General features: G+C 45.2%; 1 protein-coding gene across 1 annotated transcript; it reads right to left on the bottom strand.

The window, feature by feature from the left end:
• Positions 1 to 204: 204 nt before the first annotated feature.
• LOC119306357 lies at positions 205 to 1,101 on the bottom strand. Its single transcript, XM_037582598.1, has one exon. The coding sequence runs from the start codon at positions 941 to 943 to the stop codon at positions 494 to 496; it is 450 nt and encodes a 149-aa protein (XP_037438495.1). The 5' UTR covers positions 944 to 1,101; the 3' UTR covers positions 205 to 493.
• Between the last annotated feature and the right edge of the window lie 14,946 nt (positions 1,102 to 16,047).

The following is a 16,047-nucleotide window of genomic DNA, read 5'->3' as shown; positions in this document are numbered from 1 at the left end:
CAGTTCATTGTCGCCGCTCTGATGTCAAACCGTGAGCACATGCATGGAAAAGGTCAAATGGACAACGAAAGGGACACAGTATTCTGTTTCGGAACTCTGGATATTTTTCTCATCCCTTAGAATACTCACGCGAAATTCGAACGGTGTATCTTACACACGAGATAAGGATGATGCCTTTGTATCAGGATTCAGGAAGCTCCCATATGGAAGAACAAAAATGTACAGATGTTGTGCGTAACTGTACAAGAATTGTATAAAAACTGTATCAAGAAGCTGCTGTGCTGTGCGTGCGAAATTTGAGTCCCTCGATCGATGGATCGACCTCGTGGAAAATTTCACACGAACAGCGCGAACTCTGCCTGGCTAACTGATTTGTACTGTACTATTTACATATATAGTACTAGGCGTATGCATATATGTGATCTTCTACTAGACTCGTACCTGCAGTAGTAAGAAACCTGTCCAGATCAACTGCATATGGTTGCTTTGCTGATCAATTAGCGCAAGGGGTTGAGCAGAGCTCCTGGATGGACTGCATGGTGTTGGGGGAGAAGATGAAGCCGCCGGGGGACATGAGCTGCCCGGGCCCGGCCGCCATGGGCGGGTGCTGCCCGTGCCCGAGGGTGAGCAGCAGCGGGTCTCCTACTCCAGCTCCCTCCTCCATGGGCGCTATGGGGACATCGTAGCCAGGGAGCAGCGCCGGAGCCGGTGCCGGCTTGCCAGTCAACCGTTGCACGACGGTCATGAACTCGTGCGGCCGCGCGTGCACGACCTTGGGCGTGTGCTCGTAGACGATCACCGGCGCGCCGCCACCGTGGGACCGCTTGTTCGACGGCCTGGAGGACGGCGGCGCCGACGCCACCTTCAGCGGCTGCGGCCGCGGCCCCCGGAGGCCGCTTTTTTTGGAGGGAGACGACGCGCCGGCCATAGTCATCGCCGTCATGGCTGCTCGCACTTACGTAGCTTGATTAGTCGCAGATGAAGCTAGCTGTGTGATGCCTGCTGTGTCTCTGTGTGTGCTCGGCACGGCGTGGCAATGGATCGCCGGGGGGCGCTAGGTTTTATAGAGCGTGGGCGAGAAGAGAGTCGAGACGAGATACTGGCTGGCCTGGCCGGCCGGCATGAGAGGAATTGAAGGAAGTGACATGCGATTGGCGCGAGTGTGAGTGCAAGGCGAAAAGTCGCCGGTCAAGTACGGCAGATGACTGTTGACATTGTGGGTGGAAAGCGAGGGTAGGTTGGAAGTGGTTACTTACTTTTCGTTTTGACTAATCGATTAATTGATAGTATTATAAGTGTATAATCAACGTGCCTTCACGGTTCGTTCGATCGAGGTGGCCAAACGTGCTCGGTTCTAAAGACTTCTCTGCTACGTACTAGTGTTCTTTGGTCGGCTCGCAAGGTGCCACTTTGCTTTCCTCTCAGTTGACACTTGCAAATTCCGAGCAGATGCACAAGCGCTTTCAAAGTGTTCCAAGATTTAGGGCCTCTTTGATTCATAGGAAAAGTAGAGAAAAATCATAGCAATGGATTTTTTTTTTCCCTATGATGAGACTATTCAATCCCTTTGATTCGAAGAAATTGATCGCATAAAATTCTCATAACAAAGGAATTTTGCAATCCACTAGGAGCTCCTTGATTTGCAGGAATTTTAAAAAACAGCAATAGAAAAAACTCGGCAAGCCACGAGGATTGGGACGGCGGGGTGCCACATGCCACATGAAGAAAAAAGAATTGTAAATCGAGACTTGAGTGAATTGACTTTTTTCTTGAGAAACAGAGTGCAACACAGTCTTTTGGAATTTTCCAATCCTACGAATCAAACATGTTATGTAAAAAAATCCTTAGGTTCGGAATCCTCCAAGAAAATCGTAAGATTCGTTTGAAACAAAGGAACCCTCAAAGCTCAAACGTCTTTTTACCTTCCTATGCACAAAGAGCGAGACAAAGACCATAAATCGTTGAATAATATAATTTCAGTTTATTTTACATATGATTTGACCTTACTTTGGCCATGTTGTTAAATTGTGATCCCAATTCTAGTACCGTATTGGACTAGACGTAGTACATACGGTATGGGTCTTTACGTTGGTACCGACGCGTACGAGTACAACTTGATTACTAGTCCTCCAAGGACTCTCATGTATTGCCGTCATATATACCCCATGTAGTCGCACCTAAGACGGTCTGTCGTCTCGTGCTTGTAATACTCTTCCTCATAGTGATTGTGCCTTCGTGCGCGCGTCGGTGGTTTAATCCCGCAAGGGTTTTCACTAAAAATATGTGTGCTCTCGTGTCTCATTTATTCTCGTTTTATCTAACACATGCTTACTAGCATATCTAGAGCTGACGAAGACCCAAAATTAACTTGACAATCCTCGAGGTATAGGTAACTTTATACAAGTACGGCCTAGTCGTGGCGACCGGCTGGCTCCCTTTTGACAAAGTGACAAGGGCTTACTTTCTGCGACTTGAACATGCATGGTCGCCTGTCCACCTTGATTTGTCCACGGACCTACGTACCGCCGGCGGTGCCGCGCGCAAGCGGCTCGAGATCAGGTCAAAGAACGCACACGAGACGACAATCATAAATGTCACCTAGAGACGTCTAGTCCATAGAAACTGGAAAAGACCACGGTAGTAGTAGTACTACCGGAAGGTTTCGGACGAAGAAGTCATCCGACCTCGCTGCATGGATTGGAAACTGGCCGTCCGTCGTTTTCAGACTACTAGTGGCCGGCCTGTATCCTTCTTTTACTTATTTTCTTGGCTTGGTGGCAACGTCACATTGCTTGCCCGGTAGTAGGACTAAGTAGTGGTAGTACATTGATTGAGCAGCCATGACGGCGCCGGCTAACCCATGGCAATTACAAAATAGTGATGTTATCTGGCGAACGTTAGCTAAAAGAGGGATGGGAAGTGAACGGGGTTTTTTTTTGGCAAGTTTACTCGGTAAGAGACGGCAAATCCTGCTGGTTTTTGCTGCAAAAGTTATCTTCTTTCTAGAAAATGTCATGTGTTTCTAAAGAAATTGTCAACCCATACAATTAATTTGCCATCTAAAGCATTCACAAATGCCAACCCCTCCCGAGGAACATTCGTCAGCTATTGTGGTCCTTACAAAATTGCTATACTTAGGGTTAGTTTACGCACTTTTGGTTACGGGCCTCTCCCAAGACAATAATCACCCGTGGCAATTACGCTAGGTTGAAAGCACAAGAGGCTCCACGAAGATCGTCAAAATAATGCAAGGTCTGTATTAGAAAATATACACTTACTTTTCACAAAAAGAAAATATACACTTACTTGATCGGGCTACCGGGGGGTTATCCTCCTTTTGTAAAATAAAAGATATATTGTTCAAGCTATTATGGAAGGTCTACGAACATGCTTAGGGAATCTCCAACGGCAACCCACAAATTTTCTTCCGGATTCGTCCACAAACAGAGGGTCCAATCCGCGGACACGGATGCGGGAGGCCGCCATCCGACCATATCATGTATATGTCCGCCAGTAAGTTCAAATTCAAATGTACGATGATTCACACAATGCGCCAGATCGCATCTCGATCACAACCAAAAGAGGCAAATATGCTTAGTTTTTACATGCATGAATCCAAAAGAACATCCGTCTGGCAGTCTGTTCATTTCTGTCCTGACGGACCGTCAAACCAAGCACGCCGCTCCCCGATCAAGGAGGTGTCATCGTCGCCGCGTAGGCGGCCTCTGCGTCCGCGTCTGCCTCCGCCTGGTCCTCAGAGTCCGCCGCCGCCAACTTGTCTTTCTGTCGTCGCAACATCTGGTAGCGGGTGGATTGCACGATCATTCTAGCTAGCATCGACATCCAAAGAGTAGACATTCAAGGTCAACATCTTGGAGTCCTACGAATTGGCGGCGATCTTCACCCTCTTTTCCTCGAGCACCGCCTTCCCCTCTTCGATCATTGTCCTCCCCTGTTCGAGCTTGATCTTCTTCCCGTCGCCTCCATCGACTGTTTGAACCACTCCAGCTTCCTCTCCTCCTTGATGTCCGAGCGCCTCACCCATGCCTCATCCTTCTTCACCAAGATGTCATCGAACATCTCCGTCAGCTTGGCTGCCGCACCTGCTCGCTTCGCCATCTCCTCCTCCCGCTTCTTGCCCCGTAAATTTCTTCTAACCTTCTTCGATGGTTCTTGGGTTGGGTCGGTAGGGTCGCCAGTTTCTTCCTCATTATCTTGGGCGGTGGTCCTGGCAATGAAAAGGTTCCACTTTGGTTGCCCCTTCAACTTCAACCAACAATGCATGACGGTGAAGGACTTCTTTTCCAACTTCTTGTACACCACACAAGCACGAGTTGGCTACTATACATCTAGTGAGTAACAAAACAACACATGTCCAACTAGTGATCAACAAAACTAAAGCATATCTGGCAAGGGATCAACTTACTTGCTCGGTGATTTGTGCACCGCTAGGTCACCGTGCGAGGAGATGCTTCAAGTGCCTGCAATACTTGGACACGGCCTCTTGGATGGTGTACCATCTATGGTTGAGGGACTTCCACTCACAGTTGCGGATGACCAAGCCGGAGTAGGACACAAAATGTTTGTGTTCATGGAACCATATGTGAAAGTTCCTTCAAAAGGTTGTGCCCTTTTGCTCTGTGTCGTGGAGAGGATAAAGGATAGTGGCCAACCATGCATCGCACAACAACTCATCCTCCCGCATGTTGAAGCTTTCTCCTCTACCCTTCTTCTTCGGGTCGCCAGCCGTATCATCCAGATCATCGTTGTCGTCGTCATCCTCCTCCTCCCCCTTCGGATGTTGCTCTCCAGTGGCCGTCTGGGTGTAGGACTGCTGCTGCTGGTAGTTGCCGGACTGGGTGGGATCCGAGTCTTCCACTTGCCCGTCCTCATAGCCCCTCCTCCTCCCTTGCCTCTGTCATGGATAATGTTGACCATTGATAACCCACATGTACAAGGGATCGCAAAAGTTTCCGAGGGTAGAGTATTCAACCCAAATTTATTGATTCGACACAAGGGGAGCCAAAGAATATTTGCAAGTATTAGCAGTTGAGTTGTCAATTCAACCACACCTGAAGACTAAATATCTGCAATGGAGTGATCAGTAGCACAGTGATACATCTCCAACGTATCTATAATTTTTTATTGTTCCATGTTGTTATATTATCATTCTTGGATGTTTTACAATCATATTATAGCAACTTTATATCATTTTTTGGGACTAACCTATTGACATAGTTCCTAGTGCCAGTTGCTGTTTTTTGGTTGTTTTTACTTCGCAGAATATCAGAACCAAACAGAGTCCAAACGCAGTGAAACTTTTTTGGTGATTTTTTGGACTAGAAGATAGCCAAGGAAGCACCTGGGGGAGGCTCGTGGGGCCTATGATGCACCAGGGCGCGCCAGTCGTGGGGCCCATGGAGATCCTCTCCATCGCCTCTTCTCTCTATAAATACTCAGATATTTAGAAACCCCAGAGGAGGAGTCGAAACACAATTCTAGCTGCCGCAAGTTCTAGAACCACGAGATCCAATCTAACACCATCACGGAGGGGTTCATCATCCTCATTGGTGTCTCTCTGATGATGCGTGAGTATTCCACCATAGACCTACGGTCCGTAGGCAGTAGCTAGATGGCTTCCTCTCTCTCTTTTGATTCTCAATACAATGGTCCCTTGGAGATCTATTTGATCTAATGAATTTTTGCGGTAAGTTTGTTGGGATCCGATGAAGTTTGAGTTTATGAACAGATCTATATCCATGAATATTATTTGAGTCTTCTTTGATCTTTTATATGCATGATTATTTATAGCCGCGTATTTCTTCTACGAATTGGTTTAGTTAGGCCAACTAGATCGATTTTTCTTGCCATGGGAAGAGGTGCTTTGTGATGGGTTCGATCTTACGGTGTCCTTACCCAGTGACAGAAGGGGTAGCGAGTCACGTATGTATCATTGAAATTAATGACAACAAGATGGGGTCTATTCCTACATGAATAGATCTTGTATACATCATGTCATCATTCTTATTGCATTATTCCGTTTCTCCATGAACTTAATACACTAGATGCATGTTGGATAGTGGTCAATATGTGGAGTAATAGTAGTAGATGCAGAATCGTTTCGGTCTACTAATCTTGTACGTGATGCTTATATATTGATCATTGCCTTGGATATCGTCATAATTATTTGTTCTTCTATCAATTGCCCAACAGTAATTTGTTTACCCAATGTGCGCTATTTTCTTGAGAGAAGCCACTAGTGAAATCTATGGCCCCCGGGTCTATCTTTTATAATATTGCTTTCCGATCTATCTTTTGCCGCGTTTATTTCCAAATCTACTATTCCAAAAACAAAAAAAATACCTTGCTGCACTTTTTATTTGCATCTTTAATTTGTGTTCCTGTGCTATCTATTTATCCAATCTCATACAAACCAATCTATCTTTTTACCGTGGAGAGATTGACAACCTCTCTTACGATTCGGGTTGCAAGTATTTGTTCTTTTTGTGCAGGTACCGTTTACATAGTGTTGCTTGGTTCTCCTACTGGATTGATACCTTGGTTTCATAAATGAGGGAAATACTTACCGTAGTTGTGCTGCATCATCCCTTCCTCTTTGGGGAAATACCGACACAGTCTCAAGCCATGTTAAAGGAATTTCTGGCACCGTTGCCGGGGAGACATCATCAACATCTATCAGGTTCCTGATCACAAATCTCATATCCTTATAATTTACATTATTTGCCATTTGCCTCTCGTTTTTATCTCCCCCACTTCACAAAAATTTGCCTTTTTATTCACCGTTCTTTTTCGTTTGCCTTTTTCTCGTCAGATCTCTTTTTGCTTGCAAGCTTGTTTGTGTAGTCATGATGACGCAAGAAAATACCAAATTGTGTGGTTTTTCCAATACCAATAATAATGATTTTCTTAGTACTCCGATTGCTCCGCCCGCCACTAGTGCGGAGTCTTGTGATATTAATGCCTCTTTGTTGAATCTTGTTATGAAAGATCACTTTTCCGGTACTCCTATTGAGGATGCCGCATCCCATCTAAACACATTCATAGAATTGTATGACATGCAAAAGAAAAAAAATATGCAGACAATGATATTGTGAAGTTGAAATTATTTCCTTTCTCCTTGCGGGATCGTGCAAAAATTTCGTTTTCTTCTTTGCCTCTCAATAGTATCGATTCTTGGGATAAGTGCAAGGATGCTTTTATTACTAAGTATTTTCCGCCCGTGAAAATTATTTCCCTTAGAACTCAAATAATGAATTTTAAGAAACTTGAGCATGAACATGTTGCACAATCTTGGTAAAGAATGAAATTGATGCTAAGAAATTGTCCTACTCATGATTTAAATCTTTGGATGATCATACAAAATCTTGATGTGGGATTGAATTGAAACCTTTTTGATTCCATCGTCGGTGGTACTGTTATGGAGATTACTTTGGGTTAAGCTACTAAATTGCTAGATAATATCATGGAAAATTATTCACAATGGCATACCTAAAGAGCGCCTACTAGTAAAAAAGTTAATTTAGTTGAAGAAATTAATTCTTTGAGTGAAAAAGTTGATGCTCTTATGAAATCGGTTGCTAGTAAAAATGCTCCTATTGATATTAATGATGTGCCTTTGTCTACTTTGATTGAGAAAAATAGTGATCCCATAGATGTGAATTTTGTCTCACAAAAAATAACAATGCTTCCCCTCCTCCCGCGGCCACCTTCGCCTGGTCAGGTTGGAGAAGGAGCCGGCAACACCGCCCGTCATCGTCAAGTAGGAGCACGTCTACATGGCCGCCGACCTCGAAATCGGCCTCAGATGAGCGTGGGACGACTACGTCCGGGAGGAGATGGAGCGCCAGTGTCGCGCCCTCGAGGAGATCATTGCTCGGCGCCGCGGCCTCCACGAGGGCGGTGTCATCGTCCTCAAATACATCAACGATGAGGCACCGGCACCGACCAACCCCATCCGCGACGGCGACCCAGGACAGGGCTGCAGCAAGGACGACGGCGGCGTGCCCGATGACGACGACAACAACAAGGACCGGCGACTACACCGCCTTCTATAGGCTCCTCGGCATGTAGAAGGCTCGGGATGGCGGTGGCAGCGTAGTTTTTTAGTTTTTAGTTATGTTTTTAAATTTGTACAAATATGAATGAAAACCGCCTAAATTTGGTCCAAATTCGTGTCATTTTCATCAAAATTTAGCCCAATTTGTATTTCAAAAAACGGTGTCTCGGGCCAACTTGGGGCGGCGGTTGGGAACCCGACCACCCCCACAGCAAAAATAGCGTCGGCTAGCCCCCAGGAGGCGATATTTCAGTCGCTGGGGGCACCGAATGGCTGGAGATGCTCTAACAGATGGAGAATAAATGAACTCCTCAAATTACGATAATCACCGGAAAGAATCCCAACTATTGTCACTTTGGGGCATGCGGATCATAACACATAATAGGTGTGTATAACTTGCATGGTAGGATCAAGAACACAAATATATTCGCAAAAACTTAAAGGGTTCAGATATAAAATTATGGCACTCGGGCCCTAGTGACAAGCATTAAGCGTAGCAAAGTCATAGCAACATGAATCTTTGAACATAGTGGGTACTAGGGATCAAGCCCTAAGAAAACTAACACGATTACATGATAAATCTCATCAAACCCATCATCGTCCAGCAAGCCTACAAATGAATTAATCACACCCGGTGGTGAGCATCATGAAATTGGTGATGAAGGGTTGGTGATGACGATGGCGACAAATCCCCCACTCTGGAGCCCATAATGGACTCTAGATTTGTCCCCCCAATGAAGACAGGAGGTGGTGGCGGCTCCGTATCGTAAAACGTGATGATTCCTTCTCTCTGATTTTTATTTCTTGGCAAATACATACTTATGGAGTTGGAGATAGGGTTACAGGAGCTACCAGGGGCTCACAAGCCTGCACGGTGTGCCCTGGGGGTTGGCGCGCCCCCTAGGCTTGTGGCGTCCTGGTGTCCCCCCTCTGGTATTTTCTTTCGACAATATTTTTATATATTCTAAAATAATTCTCTGTAAATTTTCATCTCAATCCGAGAACTTTTATTTCTGCACAAAAACAACACCATGGCAATTCTACTAAAAACAGCGTCAGTCCGAGTTAGTTCCATTCAAATCATGCAAATGAGTGTCCAAACAAGAACAAAAGTGTTTGGAAAAGTAGATACGACAAAGACGTATGAACTCCCCCAGGTTTAACGCATTGCTTGTCCTCAAGCAATTCAGTTGACAAACTGAAAGTGATAAAGAAAAACTTTTACGAACTCTTTTGTTCTTGTATCTATATATATTCTCAAATAATATCCAGGTTTTCAACAAAAATTATAACTAACTGTGCAAATGATAATTCTTAGAAATCATATTCACTCATAGCAATGGCATAATCAACTAGCGAGCAATAACAAAATATCTCGAATGCCAACACTTCATCAAAACAATCATGATATAATATGGTAAAATGGTGTCTCGCTAGCCCTTTATGATACCGCAAAACATAAATGCAGAGCACCTCCAAAGTCAAGCAATGACTAAACATTGTAATTCATGATAGAAGAGATCCAGTCATGATGCCCACAATATTAACTAGACACAATGCATGAGACTGACAATAGTGCTCTCAGAACTGGTGCTTGTTTGAGATGGTGATGACTCAATAATAAAAATAAAATAACATAAGAGTAAATAGATAGACCCTTCATAGAGGGAAGCAGGGATTTGGAGAGATGCCAGACTGCCAGCGCTCATGCCTTTCCTGTCAACGTCATGATCGAGTGTTTTCAATATCTTCCATGCTAAATAAATTAGCGGCGGTTCCCAAGCGGTAAGGTAAAGTTTACTCCCCCTCCACCAACAAACACAAGCCATGGCTAGCCGAATCCTCGGGTGCCCTCCATATCAACAACTTTCCAGGGGAGTTTGTTTTATTATTTGCAATTTTAAACATGGCACTGGGCATCCCGATTACCAGCCCCTCTCGTGCAAGGACAAGTGAATAAACACTCATCATGACAATAACTCGCTTAGCATGGAAGATACTGATCACCCCCTGTCATTTCATGAGCGGTACGGGCACACAAAAAAGATATTTATTTAAATAATTAGTGGCGCCACATGCAAATTTACTTGGAACGGCAGAGTAATACCACATATAGGTAGGTTTAGTGGACTCATTTGGAACAACTTTTTTTAGGGGTTTCGATGCACAAGTAGCATTCCCGCTTAGTACAGGTTGAAGGCTAGCAATTAGGTTGAGAAGTGACGAGGTAGAGAGCGGAAATGGTCATAAACATGCATTGTGAATAATTAACATTTGGTGCTAGCATGACTAGGATATAAGCACCATGAACCTAAATATCATGGAGGCTATGTGTAGCGACCCGACTCGGTAAGAGTCGAAGTCTCTATGCTTACCGTGCTAGTCCCTGGATCGACTTGCTAGCACACACAGTACTCGATGAAATAACAGAAATAACACACATCTCTTTATTACATCGATAGTCCAGGAGCAATACATTTATTACCAAATAGGGCATAGAGCCAATAAACAAATACTGCGGAAGCAAAGTAGTAAATGAGTCCAACTCCACGAGCAAGGTTGAGTGTAGAACATCGACCTATAGCACCTTAATCCTCGTCGGATATATCTGCAACGTGATAAGTTGCAGCCATATAGGTCAGTACATTGAATGTACTGGCAAGTCACATCATAAGTGTAATGAACCTACTTGTACATGCAATTTGGCTGGTGGAAAGCTCTAAGTTTAATTTTTTGCATAAAGCTAGTTTTTCCCTATTAGAAAAGATGTTATTCTACTACTACACATTTGCATAGGATGAGTTGGCAAACCCAACTCCATCCGTTCCCAAGTTCCATTTAAATCCCAACTGTTTAATTAAAGGTGAGGAGATCTCCCAGTATTTTCACTACTAGAAGCTAAAGATGTCCGTAACCGGGGACACGGCTAATCGATTAGGTTGACACTCTGCAGAGGTTGCGCACTTTTCCCCACAAGATTCGACCACCTCCATGATCGGAAGATCGAGACATAGTCTTTCGAAAATGCTCCCCCTTAACCCACGGATAGGCCGGTACACCTACATCCTTCTACATCTGCTAGCCCATCCCGGAAGGGGTCACACTAACTACTCAACTAAGCCAGAGCCCATATTGGCTTGTGGCTGCACACGTAAGCTTCTAGACATGAGAATACGATTTGATCTCTTTGAGCCTGAGCGGACGGTCCACTAGTGGTGCACCACCATGGATTTCCCATGCGTGCCCCACTGTACTTCGCCACCATTCCATCAAGTTTCCGCCCAGGTAGTTCATTAATTATCTTAGGTCCTACTTACTACATTGTTACTCATACTTTACAATGTTCACTCCCCAATCCACGTCTACTTAGCGAAGCAACATAATGTAAAACGATGGCGACAATGTCATATGGTTCAGACCTACCTCAATGAACTACTGGGTGAAAAGCATAGTCATGCGGCATCAATTCCTACCATGCAGTCCTACCGCAAAGAACTAAGTGCAAAATAAAACATAGGTAAGGAAACATGATCAAGATGCAACTTGCCTTGGTACTGCTGGTTGAACTCTAAAGACTGAAAATATTCTGCTTCGCACTCCGGGCAATCTATCGCAAAGGAGATAAACAAACATAAACAAACATTCAAGAGAACCAAGAAGAACATGCAAAGCAAAAGTCTCGGAAAACCAAATGAACAAACATCACACTTAACTAGCATGAAAAATATTCTAGATGCAAAACAACATAGGCCTATGGTTCAAAGAGTGATGTGAACTATAGTGCGTACTATGCATACTAGTAAAAATATTAATGGGCAGATTCTAGTGTGTGAAAGTTATTGTGACAAAGGTCCAGGTGATAGGGTTTGGCTACGGTGACAAAGTGCAAAAAGAATCAACTTAATCGGAGTTACGGTTTGGGAGATATGGCCATTTGAAGTTCGAATTCAAATCTGAATAAATTCAAATTTGAATCTGTCAAAAGTTTGCAAAAAGGATACCACTGGATAGATCTAAACAATACGAAGAATTTGCCGCTGGTTTCATCGAGTTTGGATCTACGGTTAAAAAGTTGTGGCTACGCGAAGTTTAGGGACTAATCTGCTAATTACAGGGACTAAACAGAGAAGAAAACCATCGCAAACAAGTCCCTGGCCACGTGGTGGCTCGTGGCTGGCCGAGCAGCGTCCGCTGCGGAGGTTATACGGCGAACGGCCGCTAAATAAGGAAAACAGTGGCGGCGGCTAACTAAAGAAAAACCGACGCTCGGTTTAAATAAAACCGGCCGGTCTAAGGGAACCGCGGTTAACCGCGTACCTCTTCGCAAAATAAAAAAAAACCGAACCTAATCTAATCTGGACCGTTGGGGTCCGATCTAACGGGCGAGGGTGGGGCGGCGGCTTACAGTGGGCTGGAGGTGGTGGCCGGCGACGACGAAGACGGCGGCGCGGCGTCGGTGGCGGAGGGGACGGCGGCTACGGCGGTCCTCGGCGTCGGGGAAGAAGACGGGGAGGTGCGGCGCGTCGAGGGCGTCGCGAAGGTGGTGGCGGCGTGCGTCGGCGACGTCCGGACGGGGCGGGGCGAGGACGGCGGGGCTCGGAGCTCCGGCGAGATGCGAACGGCGACGACGAGCGGTAGGGGCGGCGTGGGAAGATGCGGGACGGCGAGGATGGAAGAGGGGGGTCTTGGCCTTTATAAAGGCGAGGGGAGGGCGTCGGGGAGCAGCGGGATAAGCTCTATCCCGAGAGCTTCGGCCGGCGGGTTCGGGAGCGCGTGCGCGTGCTCATCCTGCGGGAGAAGCGGGAGGTTGGGGAAGAAGACGTGGAGCGGGGCCCACCAGTCAGTGGCGGCGGCGGTAGCGAGCGAGGGTGGGCGCGGGCGGTCGACCGGGCGGAAGGCGTCGGCGCTGGGGCTGGCCTGGGGCCGAATGGCCAGTGGGCTGGCTGGCCTGGCCTGGCTAGGCGCGCGCGTCCCTGGGCCGAACTGGTTTCGGTCCAGGCGGGTGAGTGCGTGCGTGTGTTTTTTTTTTTAAACAGAACACTACAGTGGTCATAATTAATTCAAAAGAATTAATAAAAACACCACAATAATTTATAAAATAACTATGCAATATTTAAAGCCTAATGAACATTAACTTAAGCACAGAACATTTTTGAAAATATTTCCTAATGTAATTAATGCACTTTTTGCAGATAAAATAAATACCAAATAAACTCCAAAACTTCAAATAATATTAAAAATAAAATTTCCCACTCTTTTATATTTTGAGGAAGTCATCTTATCCCCTCTCATTTGTTTTTCTCGAGTGGAAAATATTATTTGAATATATTTTTTTTTAAACTCCAAAAATGCAAAGAAATATGATATGCATTGAATGATTCTATTAACATCCGAATTTAATAAAAATTGGGATGTTACAAACCTACCCCCCTTAAGATGAATCTCGTCCTCGAGATTCGGGTTGGCCAGCAAAAAGGTGTGGATGGTCCTGCCTGAGATCTTCTTCTCTTTCCCAGGTAGCTTCCTCCTCGGTGTGGTGACTCCACTGAACTTTGCAGAACCTGATGATCTTGGTTCGAGTGATCCTCTCTGCAGTCTCAAGAATCTTAATAGGCTTCTCCTCATAAGTCAGATCGCTCTCTAATTGAATTGCCTCGAGTGGCACTGTATCCCTCAAAGGAATATCCGCCATCTCTGCATGACACTTCTTCAGCTGGGAAACATGGAACACATCATGAACTCCTGTCAAAGCCTCTGGTAATTCCAACTGGTATGCAACCTCTCCTCTGCGTTCCAGAACTCTATATGGTCCCACAAATCGTGGTGCTAACTTTCCTTTGACTCCAAATCTCTTAATACCTCGAAGTGGAGACACTCGAAGATATGCTCTATCTCCCACTTCATAGATCACTTCCTTGCGTTTAGCATCAGCATAGCTTTTCTGCCTTGACTGGGCTATCTTAAGTCTGTCACGAATCAACTTGACCTTCTCCTCTGAATCCCTGATCAAATCAGGTCCAAATAATTTGCGATCTCCAACTCCATTCCACATCAAAGGTGTCCTGCATTTCCTGCCATACAATGCCTCGAAAGGGGCCATCTGCAAACTGGCTTGGTAGCTGTTGTTGTACGAGAACTCTGCGTAGGGTAAGTTATCATCCCAACTAGACCCATAGTCTAGCGCACAAGCTCTCAGCATGTCCTCTAGAATCTGATTGACTCTCTCTGTCTGCCCATCAGTCTGTGGATGGAAGGCTGTACTAAACTCTAGCCTGGTACCCAAAGTTTCATGCAACTGATTCCAAAACTTTGAGGTAAACTGTGTTCCTCTATCTGATACGATGCTCCTCGGAACTCCATGCAGACATACAATCCTGGTCATATATATCTTTGCCAGCTTAGCACTTGTATAGGTGGTCTTCACTGGAATGAAGTGAGCAACCTTGGTCAAACGATCCACTATCACCCAAATGGAATCATAACCTGAACGGGTCCTGGGTAACCCCGTGATAAAGTCCATACCAAGTTTATCCCATTTCCAATCAGGTATTGGCAACGGCTGAAGTAAACCTGCTGGTTTCTGATGCTCTGCCTTTACTCTCTGACATACATCACATATTGCCACATACTCGGCAATCTCTCTCTTCATACCGGCCCACCAAAAACTTTCCTTCAAGTCCAAATACATCTTGGTGTTGCCTGGGTGTATCGAATATGGTGAGTCATGAGCCTCCTGAAAAATCAACTTCCTGATCTCTGGATCATTGGGTACACAAATTCGTTGCTCAAACCATATGGTTCCATTTTTATCCTCACAGAATCCTTTTGCTTTCCCTTTTCTCATCATTTCCTTTATCTCAGCAATACCTTGGTCCAACTTCTGGGCTTCTCTGATTCTGCCCAACAAGGTGGACTGTACCTCGAGTGCGGCAACATAACCTCTTGGAACTATTTCTAACTGAAGGTCTCTAAGCTCATCACATAACTCCTGAGGTAAATCTCCTGCTGTAAGGGTGTTAACATAACTCTTACGGCTCAAAGCATCCGCCACAACATTGGCTTTTCCTGGATGATAATGCAGACTCATGTCATAATCCTTTATAAGTTCCAACCATCTCCTTTGCCTGAGATTCAACTCCTTCTGCGTGAAAATGTACTTCAAACTCTTGTGATCCGTGTAAACATCACAACGATTCCCAATAAGATAGTGTCTCCATGTCTTGAGTGCATGCACAACGGCTGCTAACTCCAAGTCATGCGTGGCATAGTTCAACTCATGAGGTCGAAGCTGTCGTGAAGCATAAGCTACAACTTTTCCCTCCTGCATAAGAACACCTCCAAGTCCCTGACGTGAAGCATCACAATACACCTGAAAGTCCTTGTGTACGTCAGGTAGGATTAGCACTGGGGCTGTAACCAAACGCTTCTTCAACTCTTGAAAGCTGGCTTCACACTCTTCAGTCCAAACGAACTTGGTGTCCTTCTTCAACAACGTTGTCATGGGCCTTGCAATCTTAGAGAAATTTTCAATAAATCTCCGGTAATATCCTGCAAGTCCAAGGAAACTGCGAATCTCGCCAACTGTGGTGGGTGCATTCCATTCTGTGACTGACTCTACCTTGGTAGGGTCCACTGCAATCCCTTCACCTGACACAACTTGTCCAAGGAATCCGACTTCCTTGAGCCAAAACTCACACTTGCTGAACTTGGCATAAAGTTGATGTTCTCTGAGCTTCTCCAGAACCAAGCGCAGATGTTCAGCGTGTTCCTCCTCATTCTTGGAGAAAACCAATATGTCATCAATGAATACCACAACGAACTTATCCAAGAACTCCATGAACACCTTGTTCATCATGCTCATAAAATAGGCAGGGGCATTAGTCAAACCAAAGGACATGACTGTATACTCATAAAGCCCATACCTTGTAGTAAAAGCTGTCTTGGGTATATCCTTCTCACGGATCTTCAAT

Source organism: Triticum dicoccoides, chromosome 5B (genome assembly GCF_002162155.2).
Source record: "Triticum dicoccoides isolate Atlit2015 ecotype Zavitan chromosome 5B, WEW_v2.0, whole genome shotgun sequence".
Lineage (NCBI taxonomy): Eukaryota > Viridiplantae > Streptophyta > Magnoliopsida > Poales > Poaceae > Triticum > Triticum dicoccoides.
This window is presented reverse-complemented; position numbering and strand designations above follow the sequence as displayed.

What these genes read in the sequence shown, in the direction of transcription:
- LOC119306357 (XM_037582598.1), bottom strand. Translation starts at nt 943, where the DNA reads ATGACGGCGATGACTATGGCCGGCGCGTCGTCTCCCTCCAAAAAAAGC.